The sequence below is a fragment of the Podarcis bocagei genome, assembly GCF_964188305.1.
Source record: "Podarcis bocagei genome assembly, chromosome: 4".
Classification (NCBI taxonomy): Eukaryota; Metazoa; Chordata; class Lepidosauria; order Squamata; family Lacertidae; genus Podarcis; species Podarcis bocagei.
In genome coordinates, this window is record NC_138128.1 from 10,860,142 (window position 1) to 10,877,063 (window position 16,922).

General features: G+C 45.3%; 1 protein-coding gene across 5 annotated transcripts in view; it reads right to left on the reverse strand.

Annotated features, from left to right (window-relative positions):
• The window catches only part of LOC308585080 (uncharacterized protein), a 459,744-nt gene that overhangs the window by 36,560 nt on the left and 406,262 nt on the right, over positions 1 to 16,922 (reverse strand). For all 5 annotated transcript variants that reach the window (XR_014007076.1, XR_014007077.1, XM_081190631.1 and 2 more), the window contains exon 8: positions 13,264 to 13,305. Coding sequence is in view for 3 of the 5 variants with exons in the window: in XM_081190631.1 (XP_081046757.1) it covers positions 13,264 to 13,305 (42 nt within the window). In the remaining 2 variants the exon portion in view is untranslated. The remainder of the gene's footprint in view (positions 1 to 13,263; positions 13,306 to 16,922) is intronic.

Consider the following 16,922-nt stretch of genomic DNA (forward strand, 5'->3'; position numbering starts at 1 on the left):
AAGGAGAGCCTGCTGGATTAAGCTAATGACCCATCTAGTCCAGTATCCTGTTCTCACACTGGCTAACGAGATACCCAAGGAAAGCCCACAAGCAAGACCTGGGTGCAGCAGTACTCTTCCCTCCTGCAATTTCTAGCAACTGGCATTCAGGAGCATTACTCCTTCTGACAGTGGAGGTGAACATAGCCAGCATGCCTACTGGCCACTGATATCCTTTTCCTCCATGAATTGGCCCAGTCCTATTTTAAAACTGGGACGCGGGTGGCGCTGTGGGCTAAAGCCTCAGCGCCTAGGGCTTGCCGATCGAAAGGTCGGCGGTTCGAATCCCCGCGGCGGGGTGCGCTCCCGCTGCTCGGTCCCAGCGCCTGCCAACCTAGCAGTTCGAAAGCACATCAAAGTGCAAGTAGATAAATAGGTACCGCTTACCAGCGGGAAGGTAAACGGCGTTCCGTGTGCTGCGCTGGCTCGCCAGATGCAGCTTTGTCACGCTGGCCACGTGACCCAGAAGTGTCTCCGGACAGCGCTGGCCCCCGGCCAATAGATGTGAGATGGGCGCACAAACCCCAGAGTCTGTCAAGACTGGCCCGTTCGGGCAGGGGTACCTTTACCTTTACCTTTATTTTAAAACCATCCAAGTTGGTGGCCATCAGTGCCACTTGTGAGAGCAAATCCCATAGTTTAATGATGCACTGCATGAAGTACATACTTTGGTCTGTCCTGAATCTTCTAACATTCAGCTTGATGTTCTGGTGTCATGAGGGCGAAAAACTTTTCTCTGTCCATCTTCTCTATGCCATACATGATTTTATACGTCTCTATAATGTCTCCCGTCTTCTAAATGTTGAATTCTCTAGCAACAACAACCCAAATGTACAAGGTGTAACATCTTCCCCCCTTTCTTAAATTAAATATTAAGTTATCGGGACAGAGTAGTTCTCAGGACAGTGTCTCATAGTGCAACAAATTTAATCCAGTTTGAAACCCATTTAATTGTAAGACGCTTCCCTTCCCGGCTCCAAATGCTGGGGCTTGAGTAGCCTTTGTCAATGCTCTGTAGCCTCTTCTCAGAACTGCAGTTCCCAGGGCTCTTTGGGTGGCAGCCAAATCAGTACAAGAGGCTTGATAAACTGGTTCAGATTTAGAGAGTCCTGAGAAGACACTGGGTGTTATTCGCACCAACCAGAGTGTCATGGTTCTGCTTTTTGAAGTTTCTCTCAGCAATGCCCAATGGGGAACTTGCACAGGGAAGTAAGTTCCCCTTTGAGTTTCGTATAAGGAACTCATGAATTCACTTGTGGGCAATTCTAATAGCCTCTGAAACTGCTGGTTACGTTCTGTGTTATCCACATGCCTTCTCCCCTGCAAAATTATTTCTAAAATTCAGCATCAAAGTAATGCAAGCACAACAAAGTTGAACATATTAAACTGCCTTATGTCAGGCCATGGGTCCACCTACCTCACTATATTCTGCTAATCTGACTCCAGGTGGCTCCATGAGATCTCAAGCAGTGGCCTTTTCCTGCCTTCCTACCCATGTTCCTTTAACTCAGAGGTGGGGAACCTCAGGCCCGGGGTCTCCCATGCGGCCCTCTGTGTTTCCTTATCTGGCCCTCAGGACTCTCCTGGACCATGCCTCTTCCCCAGGTCACACCCTGCATCAGTTCTCCTCTGTGTCCTCCTTGGCTGGAATATGATGCTTTGTACTGGCCTAGATGATGGAGATATGTGGGTGAAGGTAGACATCTCTGATGTTCATAAGGCTGGAATGTAGCCTTTTGTATGAAGGTGTGAGTCACATCCATTAAAGCTCTTCCCACTTTTGCCTGCAGTCCTGCCCACTGCTGACATGCAGCCCCTAGAAGGTTGCCTATGAGGTCGTATGGCCCTCAAACTGAAAAAGGCTCCCCCCTCGGCTTTAGTTAATGATGCAAAGAGTCGTACATTGAGTTTTCCCATGCATGTTAGGTGTTCTACCCCTGAGCTGCAATCCTCAAACCCAATATTTTGTGAACATTCTGATAAACGAGAAAAGCACATGTTCATTGTATATCAACGTTAATTGTATGCAGGTCATCTCAGATGGTGACAGCAGTCACGAAATTAAAAGCTGCCTGCTTCTTGGGAGAAAAGCAATGACAAATCTAGACAGCATCTTAAAAAGCAGAGACACCACCTTGCCAACAAAGGTCCGTATAGTAAAAGCTATGGTTTCCCAGTAGTGATGTATGGCAGTGAGAGCTGGACCATAAAGAAGGCTGATCGCCGAAAAATTGATGCTTTTGAATTATGGTGTTGGACGAGACTCTTGAGAGTCCCATGGACTGCAAGAAGATCAAACGTCTCCATTCTTAAGGAAATCAGCCCTGAGTGCTAAGTGCTGAGTGCAGCCCTGGAAGGACAGATAGTGAAGCTGAGGCTCCAATACTTTGGCCACCTCATGAGAAGAGAAGACTCCCTGGAAAAGACCCTGATGTTGGGAAAGATGGAGGGCACAAGGAGAAGGGGACGACAGAGGATGAGATGGTTGGATAGTGTTCTTGAAGCTACCAGCATGAGTTTGACCAAACTGCGGGAGGCAGTGGAAGACAGGAGTGCCTGGCGTGCTCTGGTCCATGGGGTTACAAAGAGTTGGACACGACTAAACGACTAAACAACAACATCTCAGCAGAGCTTATGTGGGGAGAATCTCCTGGTGGATTATGCTCTGTGGGGTGCCAGGGACTGGCAGGGCCCTGATGATTGTGCGACGGAGACAACGGGGCCAGAGGAGGACCCAGGAAAGGGAGGCAGCAATTTATGGGATTTAGGAGAAGGGTCCTAGCAGTCAGAGAATGAGGTAGGGGCACAGGGCAGGTTGGAAGCAGAGGACGAGGCTGATCAGATGAGGGATGGGCCAGTCAAACTGCTGCCGCCATCTACCCTGCTGTCTCCTAAGAACCAGGAGGGGCTTGAAGAGGCAAGCACAGCAATGACTTCCAGGAAGAAGTCGTCTCAGGTTGCATGTGCACACTCCATCAGACAAGGGTACATAAACCTGGGGGCGCATGGTCCCACTGTTGCATCAAATGCTCCACCAGGCACGGATCTGGAAAATAGTAGGCACTAGAAGTGTGTGTGCTTTTGTCAACAAAGTATTAACTAGCTGGCATTTGCCTTCCTTGGCTGGGTGTGAACAGGACATGGGGTTAGCTCTCCCTCCCATTCTTCCTGGTGCCCACACTCTGCTGCCTGAAGTATCCTTCTCACCTTGCTCTGTGGCAAGAGTGTCTCTATACATGAGGACTACATGAGTAATGGTTGTAGCACTGGATTCTATTTTTGTAAATAAAGCTGAACAAAGAATCCACTTGCTAAGGAATTCAGAGTTCAGCTGATTTGTTAGCAAACTCCTGGCGCTGATAAAACACTTACATAAAATTATCTATGAATATTTGTTATCTTGTGCAGAGTACATTTCTTCCCCACATTAGAACTGGATCCCATGGAATCAAATGTGCGCTTAACTATTTGTTTTACAAAGCAGAAGTGGAACAGCCCAGTTAAACCAGCTCACCCTCATTCCAGAGCATTTTTTGCATACCATGTAATTTCCTTGTCTTAATTTTTTAAAGCACCTGTTTTACTTGGGCACAATCCAAACAAAGTTAAGCACTTGTCAGTCCCAGGAAAATCAATGGGATTAGAATGTGCTTAGCTTTGGCTGGACTGTGCCCTTAATGTTTTGTTAAATCTCAGGATGGTTGCATATATTCCAAAGTTACTCTTTTGAATATAGAACCTTCTTTAACAATTCCTGGACTATTCCTGCCAAGAAAAGCAGAAGAGGCATTTTAATACATACATTTTTAGCAATTATAGGAAGATACCTAGACAGTGAAGGAAAATGACTATTGTGTTCTGAATCTATCCATTTTTATTTACCCATCTGTTATTTATATGTGGATGCAGAAAGAGTTTTGACTTCCAGCACAAAGGAAAAGCCCCCTTTCTACAGCAAAAAACAGGGATGTCCTTAACGTTAAAAGCACGATCTGAAGACAAGGATGGAAGCAGCCCTCTGCAAAGATTTACAAACAAACAAACAAAAAATAGATAGATAAATAAATGCTAACCAGAAAGTAACCATTAACAAGGATTGTTCCTCCCGCGCCCCCCCCCCCGCCCCATCTCAACCGCTGCAATTGTTTTTTAATATGCTTTTAATGACCTGGTCTCCTCATACCTACCTCCTTGCTTCCCAAACTGTTTGTACTGTCCCCAATAACACTCAGTGGAAAGCTGTCATTCCTCCCTAAATCCTTCCTTAGGTTGGATGCGATGCCGACGTTAGACAGGGTCAAGAGGTCACCATCGATTTTGGAGGCCACCTGGAGAGTCCAGGCCGTGAACTGACTCAAAAAATTTATATCAGAGCTGGAATGGCCCACCTCCCAGGGTTAGGCCTTGGCGAACATTCTGCCAGCAGGATGGGGCCTGCCTGCCCCAGCTCAGAAAGAGGCCAGAGTTGTTGACCCTGTTAGCTGACCTCTTCAAACTTCTGGAGAATTTTTCTGGCAGTTACCACGGCGACTGGGCACTCCAAGCTTATCCTTCTTACTGGAAGGGGGGGCGGAATTAAGAAGAAAAAATGTTAAAATCTATCTTGCAGAGATGCCTATCAGAGATCAAATACATAAAATGTTTTAATTGTTTGCTTTTTGCGCTGTCTGCTCTGACATTAAGTTCAAAATTCTAACATCAAGAAGACAATTAATATAAAAAAATGTTTTGAGTTTCCCATTAAAAGTGAGGAGCGGTGCTTAGAACGAGTAGCGTTGCCTCTTCTACCACAACAGCTACTTCAAGATGTGCTGGTTAAAAACCAGAGGCAACCAAGAATACAGTCCAACCAATAATTTCACCACCAACAGCAACAACAACTAAAAGCCCACACATCAAAACTTTATTGACTTCTCCTTTTTTAAATGGTTTGATATAAACACAATTTATTTATTTATTTAAAAAATCCTGTCTGATATAAATGCTAATTGACTCCTTCTTAAAATTATCCAAAGTAAATATTATCCTATAAAATGATAGCTGCATGCACGGGAGGGAGGGAGGGAGGGAGGGAGTAGAGGTACCTACTGGCTTTCAGGAAAGGGTGTCAATTACTGGATGTAAGCAAAGTCGAAAAGAAAGTTTGTGTGCCTTAGCAAGTGCTCCAAAGGATATGAGGAACAATCCTAAACATGCTTTCTCATAAATAAATCTCACTGAATTCAATGGGATTTTGAGTCTCTTTACAGATCTAAGTTCATAAAGTTTCTTGGTGTCTGGAAATTAAACAGAGAGAAAAGTGGTTCAGTGAGTCATGTAGACTCCATAAGACTCCTCTTCAGGATTCTCTCCCTGCCCCTCAATTCTTTATTTAGGAATTAACACAGGGCTGCAAAATCACCCTTATAATGACAAGATATAACATATCAAATAATGGTTTGGTAAAAGAGTGAACAATGGGAATAATGGAGTACAGCAGAATATCAAATGCATAAAAATGAATCAATGAGCTAATTATATTTAATCAAGAAAACAAGTTTCAAGAGGCTAATGGAAATGGGAAGAAACCAAAAAAGTATGGGTAGAGGAGGCAATAAGAAGAATATTCTGCAAAACAATAGCTGTAGAGATATATTGTTATAAGAAGACAACAAATCTCCAAGCAAAATTGTTAAGAATAGTCTGAATGTTGAGGCTTTAGCTTCCAATGTGCAAGAGTGCGTTCAAAAGGAGTCCTTTTACTCTTTGCGCCAGACCAATCCACACTGCAGTAAGCTAACTGAACTTTAGATTCAAGCAAAGATTCATAGAATTTTAGAGTTGGGATGGACCATGGAGGCCCATTAAAAGGTAAAGGTAAAGGGACCCCAGACCATTAGGTCCAGTCATAGTCGACTCTGGGGTTGTGGTGCTCATCTTGCTTTATTGGCCTAGGGAGCCGATGTCCAGCTTCCAGGTCATGTGGCCAGCATAACTAAGCCACTTCTGGTGAACCAGAGCAGCGCACGGAAACACCGTTTACCTTCCCGCCGGAGAGGTACCTATTTATCTACTTGCACTTTGACGTGCTTTCGAACTGCTAGGTTGGCAGGAGCAGGGACCGAACAATGGGAGCTCAACCTGTCGCGGGGATTCGAACCGCCGACCTTCTGATGGGCAAGCCCTAGGCTCTGTGCTTTAACCCACAGCGCCACCGGCGTCCCCATGGAGGCCCATTACTTTGGGCCAATCAGTGCGCATAGCAAATGGCCATGATCCAGAATTCAGAATGCTCACAACTCAGTTCACAATCCAAGACATGCATCCCATGCCTCTGCAAAGCATCCAAGGCTGGATTGTGTCCAGCAGAAGATTGATTTGCCTGGATCAGGTTCCCGGTAGATAGCTATGTTAGCCTGCTGCAGCAAAAATGTTAAGGAGACAACTTGAAGGTGAATAAATTTGCAATAAAAAATAACTTTTAAGAAGACTAACAAATTTATCGCAATGCAAGCTTTTGTTAGCTAGAGTCCATTTCATCAGATGCATGGCATATGGGCGCTTTTGTAAGGTTGGGGCAAGCTGAAGCAATCACATCGTGATTTGAAATGTGAATAGATAAACCCAATCCACATTCTCAACATTCAGCTTTCTCTTTGAAAACAGAAGTACATACAGGCAGCTGCAATTGGAGACTGGAGAAGAAAGATCTTCCCTGAAACCAGTGGCGTAGCGTGGGTTGTCAGCACCCGGGGCAAGGCAAGTAATTTGCGCCCCCTACCCCGTGGATTTGCGCCCCCTAACCCTAACCCCCAGATCTTGCGGCCGGCCCCCCCTGCACCCCCCACGCTACGCCACTGCCTGAAACCCTCCAATCTCAAGTCTTCTGTTTATCAGTGCCAAACACACCACACCTGCAACCTTTCTATGAATTCTGCCAGCCAGGGTGGACAATGCTGGCTTAGATGGACCATTAGCCTGACATTATAAGGCAGCTTTTTCTGCCTTGCACAGAAACTGGCTCCAAATCTCAGGCCTCTACAACAGAACCATGTCATTCAGAGAGCGGTGGATGTGTTATAGTGAACACTGAATGTAGCAGCTCACTGGGTTCATTGAGTGATCAGTTGGGACAGTGAAGCTTTTCTTTTGACATTTTCTGTCACATTCTTGTGGAACAGCTCTGTCCATCCGAGAGCGTGCCCTTCCTGGTTGCTGATGAACTCATGCTGTGGGTTGGTGATTCACATGAGAACCATGGTGCCAACTCATTCCCGGGTGACATGGTAAAATGCTGACTGTTCTGCCCACAGCCAAGCACCCCCTTGGCGACATTACAAAAAAAAAAAAAAAGGCCTTGCGGCTGGTAGAGCTGTGAGCTCCTCAGACCGGAAATGAAATCTCAGTCTAGTTTGAAAGCAGAAAAGCCTGAAGTGGTAGGATTTCATCAAGAAAGCCTGCAGCTCCTGAGTCACACACTTCATGGGGAGGAGATCCGCTGGATGCTGGTAGGATGTAGAGGTATAATGAGGGCAGAAAAGAAGACTGGACTTTTGTATCATTAATAGTTGTGTAGCAGAGGGAGGTTGGAGAAGTACACATTTTCTTATGTCTACAGCACTGTGACACTGATAAACTGTACCATCAGAACACTCTCTTCTGCATTTATTAGATGCACGGAAGTGCTGACTTCCAGTTCACTTCCATATCTAATTTCAACATATGCTTGGGATGGGAGTAAGCCAAGGCTATCACAGACCTACCTCCATTGATTCCACCATTTGCTGCCTGGTGGCGCTGGCGCTGTGGGTTAAACCAGAGCCTAGGACTTGCCGATCAGAAGGTTGGCGGTTCAAATCCCCGCAACAGGGTGAGCTCCCATTGCTTGGTCCTTGCTCCTGCCAACCTAACAGTTCGAAAGCACGTCAAAGTGCAAGTAGATAAAGAGGTACTGCTCTGGCGGGAAGGTAAATGGTGTTTCCGTGCGCTGCTCTGGTTTGCAAGAAGCGGCTTAGTCATGCTGGCCACATGACCCAGAAGCTGTACACCAGCTCCCTCAGCCAATAAAATGAGATGAGTGCCACAACCCCAGAGTCGGCCACAACTGGACCTAATGGTCAGGGGTCCCTTTACCTTTAAGGCTCAGTATGCATGTGCTGATGTTACTTAGGGGAGACGAAGATTCACAGGCTGGTGGCTCAGAAGGGACATGCCCCACAACCTGCTTTGTTTTGTGGGGGGGAAGGTGTCCTAACTTGCCTTCCTTTTGTTACAGTCTGGGCCACCAGCTTTTATTTCCTCCATGGAAATAAATATCTCCCTTCATGGCTATCTATGGAGAAACGTTTTGCAAAAAGCATTCATAAGGGTGCCCAACAAATCATTTATTTCCATTTTGCTCAGGTGTATTCTCATAATATCTGCTCCCACACTGGCCAAACCTAGTCCTGTCTCCTGTTCATTTTCTCCTTTGTCTGTTCCTTTTGCCACCTGCTAAATGTTTACCATCCCGCCATCAACCCTGCAAACATACTCATTTTTCCCCAGGTAAGAAAGTGAACAAAAGAAGTTTGTGCAAAACCTTGCTTGCATTGTCCACATCCTGCCTGTTCATTGTATCCCTGAATCCACTACCACGCTTCTGAGGCATAAGACCCCTGCAGGATTCTAAATAAAAGCAGACATACTCAATGGATTAATAATATAAAAAAACAAGCATTCATACTGGATGGTTTTAGGCAAGTCATTATATCCTGACCTGCACACCTCTAGCATGAGCAATGCCTACCTCACATTATAATACATTTTGTACTTCAGAAGTGGAAATAGACCACCTCCAAGCATGTTGTATAGATGACCCTTTTGATCCAAACATGTTTGTGGGCATACATAAATGAGAATCATTTCTAGCGCCATCCAGTAAATAGAAGACAATACTCCAAAACTAAATTCAAAACTCTCTCTTTCCTCAGGTGCTGATGAGTGGGATGAAGCAGAGGGTGAATGTGACCTGAAAAACCAAACCTATGCCGAAACAAGCCAAAATTTGCAAGGATCTACGTTGGTCAACCAGAATCAGCAAGGATATATTTCTGCAGCCACCCCCACTGTTCCCTGTTGGATGAAGACTGAAGACCACATCAAGAGAAGCAGCAGGAATGAGTATGGTGGAGTGCTTAAGTTACAGGAGCCCACAAATCATCTTTGTGATGTCCCCATAGCTACTGTTTTTCATAGCTTCTGGGGGTGGAGTTTGTGGGCTTTCTTAAGGACTGCCCATTTTTGCACACACATTAATCCAAGCACTGATCAGGCGGTGAATCTCCTTTGCCCAAACTTGGCCAACTTTTCCCTACTGACCCCAAATCAGTGGTTGTGCAGTAGACTAGAGGTTCCAAAGGGGGAAGGAACAGCTGAGTACTCAAATGCATAGTGTTATGGCATCCCGATAGAACTCTTTCCTCCTCTGGTTTCCTGCAACCAGAGTTTCTATTCATAATTATTACTGCCTCTGACTGGCTAGTAGCCACTTATATCCTAATCCAAATGCCATAATTCAGTTGTGAGATGTGTGATTAAGTACTCCCATTTGTCAGTCCTGAACCTTCCAACTTTCAGCTTCATTGTTCTAATACTATGAGAGAGGCAGGAAAACTACTCTTTAAGCATTTTCTCCATGCCATGCATAATTTTGACTAACTACTGCAACCACACAGGTTCTTAACTTCTGCTACACAGAGACACACAAAAGTAAAGAAAATCTCAGATCTTAATATTCCAAGTGTTCAAGAATGAATTAAATGGAACAAAAAGCAAGGTCAGGAAGTCACTTGAATATTGCTCAGATTCCAGCATTCCATCCCAATTCTGGACTTTCCTGAGTAAGAATGAGTCAGGTTTTATTTGCATTGCCATTAATCCCTAGGCAAGGTACAGATGGGGAACAGGGTTGAGGACCAAACAGTATGTGTTTTTTTGAATAGTGAGATTAGCAACTACAGTGCAGGAGTCAATAATCATCTATACCGCATTTACTAAAGATTTTTTCAGAATATTTCCACCGTGTCCTGATGTGGACACAAGTAAAAGGATTCACAGAGATTTGTGAGTCAACATCCCATCTGCTGAAGTGTGTGTAAGCACTATGATGTCATGAATTGCCCCATTGTGATCTGGTGGGAATGGGTTATTCTGCCAGCGGTTGTGATATATGTGTGTGAATTGAGTGAGTGTGAACATGAAAGATCTTGAATTTTTTTGGCTAATACAGGCTCCACCAACCTGGTGCCCTCCCATCAGCCGCAACCAGCAGGTTGGCAAAGCCTGGTCTAATACACAGTCTCTTGGAAGAAGGTGACAGCTTGTCCCCGTAATTGCATGGAGTTATTTGTGTGGTATAGTATTTTTAACCTCCGTACCCTCCCTGTGATTAAAAACAACAATAATATGTTTGCCCTCATAACTGGTGTGCTTTTTAATTTTTATTAGCACATTGTGGCAGGGATGCCTGCAATTGATTTTTTCACCCTCCTCTTGCTAATCAGCCTGGAGAACCCTCTCAGCTGTAATTAAAGCCCATATTACAGGCCTCTTGGTGTTCACTTGTCTCTTAGCTTACTGTGCCATGAAATACCGTACATCAAATGGAGTACTACTGTACAAGATAGGCTCCCTGCCAACTCCCGGGGCTATTATACAAGCTTGCCTTTCGTGTCCACACAAGATGCTAGCATCATCTCAGGCACAACATCAAGAGAAAAACGGAAGCAATCTTTGGAGAAGGGGAGATAGAAAGAGGGGCATTGGTTGTGGGGAAGGGGGACAGTGGGTGGCCTCCTACAGTTTGTACTTCATGAGGCTGCAACCAGTGGTGGACCCACATTTTGGGGGCCCTGAACTGTTATGCAGGCCCCTTCACAACCAGCAACAAATTCTGGGTAACCACTGTTATCTTCTTCAGTGGGGTTGTTCCATAATAATAATACCCCATTCCTCTGACTGGGTTTCCCCAGCCACTCTGGGCGGCTTCCAACAAAGATTAAAAATACATTAAAACATCAGTCATTAAAAACTTCCCTAAAGAGGGCTGCCTTCAGATGTCTTCTAAAAGTCTGGTAGTTGTTGTTCTCTTTGACATCTGGTGGGAGGGTGTTCCACAGGGCGGGTGCCACTACCGAGAAGGCCCTCTGCCTGGTTCCCTGTAGCTTGGCTTCTCGCAGTGAGGGAACCGCCAGAAGGTCCTCAGCGCTGGATCTCAGTGTCCAGGCATGACAAATCACCACCATTTAAAAAAGAAATTTAACTCCTGCATCTCAAAATTTTGATTTAAAATGTCCTAGATTATCCCACATGTCAAAGTCACTGGTGTGAATAAAAAATTCCTATGCCTTTTGGTTTACGGGTTATGAGGAGTGGAATGAGGGAAAATGAGGGAAATATTATATATATGCATAATGCACTATTTAAAGCTTTTTTTAAAAAAAAAGCAATGTGGACTAAAGTTACTTATGGAGCCCCTCTGGTATTAGGGGCCCTGAAGTTTAAGCAGTGAGCCTCCCTGAGACTTGCAGGTATATAAATTCAATAAATAAATAAATAAATAAGCTTTGGCCACCTCAGGAGAAGAGAAGACTCCCTGGAATAGACCCTGATGCTGGGAAAGATTGAGGTCACAAGGAGAAGGGGATGACAGAGGACGAGATGGTTGGTCAGTGTTCTCGAAGCTACAAACATGAGTCTGACCAAAGTGCGGGAGGCAGTGGAAGACAGGAGTGCCTGGCGTGCTCTGGTCCAGGGGGTCACAAAGAGTCAGACACGACTAAACAACTAAACAACAACAAATTAGTTTCATAGTAGATCCACCCCTGGCTTCAATAAGCTATTCTGGAGTGTTCTCATTAATTTCAGGGGCATCTTCAGAGCTAGTGCTGTGACTACAGCAAGGTTCGTGTTTGTGACTTATGTATCAAGATTCTAAGGTGGAAACATATCTCATGGGAACACTTAGGGATGTGGTGCTATGTGGGGCAACTGAATCACCCGCGCAGTAACTTTCATTTAAAAGACTCTACTCACCCACTTCATATATCTGATAAAGGAAGTTGCTGCTGCTGCTGCTGTTATTTGTAATTGTTGAGGTCATAATAAGGTATCGAAGGAGAAGCATTATGATAAAACATTGCTTCCTGGTTCACTGATGATACTAAATAGGGGGAAATGGGGTGGGCGGGGGGGGGGATAAGGTAGCATGTGTCAGGTAATTTTTGCACCCGTCTCACTGTCCCTCTAAGTAAAATGCACTCCCACTGTTGATCCTCTGCACTCTGCAGTCTTCAAACTAGTGATGCCCAAAAGATGCAGGGGGAATATTATTTCCATATAATTGTTCTCAGCTTCAGGCCAGATGACTGAATTTTTGCTTGCTCTGTTTTTACTTTCGTTCATTGATTCTATATTGCTGGGTTGGGGAACCTGGGGATAATCATATGTTGCTGGACAAATCCCATCACCGCTATTGGGTGTGCTGATTGGGGCTAATGAAAGTTGAAGTCTAACAACATCTAGGGTCACAGGTTCCAAATCCCAGTTTTACTGTCAATTCTTCAAGGCCTCAGATGTCCCAGTGTATGGTTTTTTGCTCACAGGGACAATGCATCATGTGCTTTGTAGTCAAGCCCTGCATATCAAAACCTACAACCACAATTCTGTATCCCCTTACCTGTGAGTAAACCCATTGTACTCAATGGGACATACTTGAGTGGAAACATGCATGGAATTAAGCTGAAAATCTATCCATGTTAACTTAAAAGTAAATCTCAATCAACATGATCCAACCAATGTCAAGCACTTCTATGTCGCTATGGAAAAACTCCTAAGCACTTTATTTTATTTATTTATTTATTTATTTTTAATTTCTATACCACTTTATATTTTTAAGAAAAATCTCAAAGCGGTTTACAGCATATTAATTCAATAAAACATAAATAAAACAATCTGAAGAAAGTCAAATATAGAGTATGTCAAAGCAACATAACAGAAAACTAAAATATTACGTATCTTAAAGCTTTCAAAATAAAACTTGATTCTGTCTCCCATGGAAATCTATGGGACTTTGAGAGCAAAATCAGATTGCAATGAAATCTCATCCCAGCTAACTTTACAATGATATATACTCTCAATGATTTTTTTCTGAAAACTATGTTGGCTCAGGTAGCCTAACAGCAGAGTACAAACATTGGAACTGACCTGAGTTAGCTGTGCTGATGCCAACCAGCAGAGCAGCAGCATCTACAACAGAATTAAATTAAATTTACTGGATAATACATGACTTTCCTGGCACCTCAGCTCAAACTAGTTCAGATTAAGTATTTAGATTTGAAAACAATTTAGTGCCATTTGGGGACTAAAACTTCTTTCAAGAATTTGGCCTACGTGCACTGTGAATCAGAATGCTTTCACTTTGAATCCAACTTTAAATCCAACCCAATCCTTGGAAATACTACCTGCTGTATTTAATAGGCCTTACTACCCAGTGTCCTTAGAGGGATGCGGGTGGCACTGTGGGTTAAACCACAGGGCCTAGGACTTGCTGATCAGAAGGTTGGCGGTTTGAATCCCCGCGACGGGGTGAGCTCCCATTGCTCGGTCCCAGCTCCTGCCAACCTAGCAGTTTGAAAGCACGTCAAAGTGCAAGTAGATAAATAGGTACCGCTCCGGCGGGAAGGTAAACGGTGTTTCCATGCACTGCTCTGGTTCTCCAGAAGCAGCTTAGTCATGCTGGTCACATGACCCGGAAGCTGTACGCCGGCTCCCTCGGCCAATAAAGTGAGATGAGCACCACAACCCCAGAGTCTGCCATGACTGGACCTAATGGTCAGGGGTCCCTTTACCTTTACCCAGTGTCCTTAGAAAGAGCTGCAGACTTGCTTTTGTTTATACTGTAGCAGGGTTGGGGAGCTTACGGTCCTCTGGGTGTTGCTGAACTCCAATTACCATCAGCCCCAGCCGGCATGGCCAATGGTGAAGGATGATGGGAGCCGCAGTCCAGCAATATCTAGAGGGCTGCATCCCTGGTATACAGCTATCTGTACATTTACCTGGGGAAATTTCCTAATAAATAGAGGGGCTTACTTTCCAACACAGTCAGAGACTGGTTTGTTGGCAAATTTCTCAAGAGCATGAAATTATCTCTCTTCCACCTCCCCCAGAGAGTGAGGAGGAATCACTGGAACAAACTGGATTTGATCCAATTGCAGACTACAGGAGAGTAGTCTGCAATTGGAACACTTGATATTCTTATCATGTGGCAGAACTAGAAATACTACTGCTACTACTACTACTATTTATGCTAATGCTGATGATAGTAATAGTAGCCATCCCAAGGACAATTTTTATTTTTCATGTGAAGGCAGTCTCCCGACACTGCAAACCTATACATCTTTACCTAGGAGTAAGACTCACTGAGTGGAGCTCACTTCTCAGTGGACATGCATAGAGTTGTTCATGCACTTCTAAAATAAGCTCTGTGGAAAGTTTGTGTGTATGTGTGTGTGTGTGTGTGTGTGTGTGTGTGTGTGTATACAGTGGTACCTCTGGTTACGTACTTAATTCGTTCCGGAGGTCTGTTCTTAACCTGAAACTGTTCTTAACCTGAAGCACCACTTTAGCTAATGGGGCCTCCCACTGCTGCCGCGCCACCGCACAATTTCTGTTCTCATCCTGAAGCAAAGTTCTTAACCCAAGGTACTATTTCTGGGTTAGCGGAGTCTGTAACCTGAAGCATCTGTAACCCGAGGTACCACTGTATATTATTTGCCAAGTCTGGGTGTCATAGGAGCCAACTCCTAGGGGCCAAGGTCCCTTCACCCCCCATGAAATATTTCATTGGGCCAGGGTCGCCTCCCCCCCCCCCAAGTTGAAAGCCATTACCATTTGAATGGTGTGCGTGTGTAGCATCTTGTGATCGATTCTGCAGGGTAGGGCTTACCTGGGCCTCCCGAGTATTTAATTCAAATTGACACCCCTGCACTGGGTAAGGGGGCCTCAAGCGTTTCAGTTTTCATGGGGCCAGTTAACCTCCCAGTTCCAAAGTCTCCCACTTTTGAAAGCGAAAGAGATACAGGCAACTGAAGACATGATCAAAACGGAGACACTAGAGCCGAACAGGCCCTGAGAGAAAACCATACTGAGCAATGCCCTGTAGGGCTACAGAGAATAAACTGACCAGTCGCGGGGCAAAGTAGCAAACGCCTTTTGGTCGCGCTTGGGTATTATTTTTTCCAGGCAGGGTCAAACTCCTTTGGGCTCCGCAATCCTCCGCTTTTGAGTGAGGACGGATGAACGCTTCTGTACATTAATGCCTGCGCCCACCTCGATTCCCCTCCCCTCGTTTCTCACCACTCTCCTGTTCTCTCGGGAGGGGGAAGCAGGCCAGCGGATAATTGCAACCCCCTCCCTTCAATCCTCAGAGCTGCGCTAATCCGAAAACTCAAGTGCCCGTAAGTAAAACTTCAGGGGGGAAAAGTGATTGAATCTGACAAATACAGGGTGACAAATAATCAATAAAAGCCCAGTTCGACATCCTTCATTGTTTTCAGGCACTAACGGCAAGTAATGAAACCTCTGCTGGAAGGGAGAAGGAGAAGGCGGCGGGCAGGCAGGGGGGCGCCCCCCACTTGGAGACCTTCTGCGGGGGAGCCCCCGGCTCCAGAAGCCGGATTAATGGCCTCACCTCATAGGCAGATCTGGTCTTCTCATCAACCTTAATTAAAATCATTTTTAAAACGTCGGGGCTCTGCCTTCAGCGTGGGGGGAAACGGAGAGAGGTTGGCTGCGGGCTTCCTTTGGGTAACGAATCGCTTTTTAATTGGGGTGAGTCACTCCCCTCCCCTCCCTCCAATTTCTTGTTGACTAACAAGCAGGTGATTCGTAACATCCTAATGCCGGTCACCTTGTAGCAGAGCGCGGAAGTGCGGAAATACGTTTTTAAACAAAAAGCAATCGGGTCAGTTGTGCGCAAAGGAGCGGCGAAAAAGTCCCCACGCCGTCGTGTTTTAGTGCCCCGCGCCGTTGTGTTTAGGGTTAGGAGTCGACTCTCAGCTTGGTTGACTTTGCTTATTTGTTTCGTTCGAGCCCCCGGCTTTTCAACCAAGATGGGCTTACAGTGAAAATCTGCGCAGAGGTATAATATCATTGGGGACACGTGTTGGAGGGAGGAGAGAGGTAGGAGAGGCTCTCCCTTCCGGCCCCAGGGAGTTGGCGCTGCAGAACAGACTCCGGGCACTTCTCTCCCAAGCTGGAGGGGGCCGAGGAAGCCGCAGCTGAGCTCAGGGACTGGCTGATGGGTAAGGATGCCAGGCGACAGAAGCAACCCTAAAAGTCATGCTCGGAGAAGACCTCCCTGAAATTAATGGGTTTAAGATAGTCATGGGTGTAGTCTGAGCAGAATTAACAATACACACGCTCCCTATGTCCATTACTTGGAGATAAGTTTCACTGAAATAATTGAATTGCTTTTAAAAGTACAGTGGTACCTCGGGTTACATACGCTTCAGGTTACATACGCTTCAGGTTACATACGCTTCAGGTTACATACGCTTCAGGTTACAGACTCCACTGACCCAGAAATAGTACCTCGGGTTAAGAACTTTGCTTCAGGATGAGAACAGAAATCGTGCGGCAGCGGGAGGCCCCATTAGCTAAGATAGTGCTTCAGGTTAAGAACAGTTTCAGGTTAAGAACGGACCTCCGGAACGAATTAATTTCATAATCAGAGGTACCACTGTATACGATTTAGGATCCAAGTGTCACCGATTCTCTGTCCCGAAGGGTGCGATCCCTCCTAAAGCGCCTTACTAAGGAGTTAAGAAGCATATTTAGCAATTCCGCGACGCGAGTGGAACACG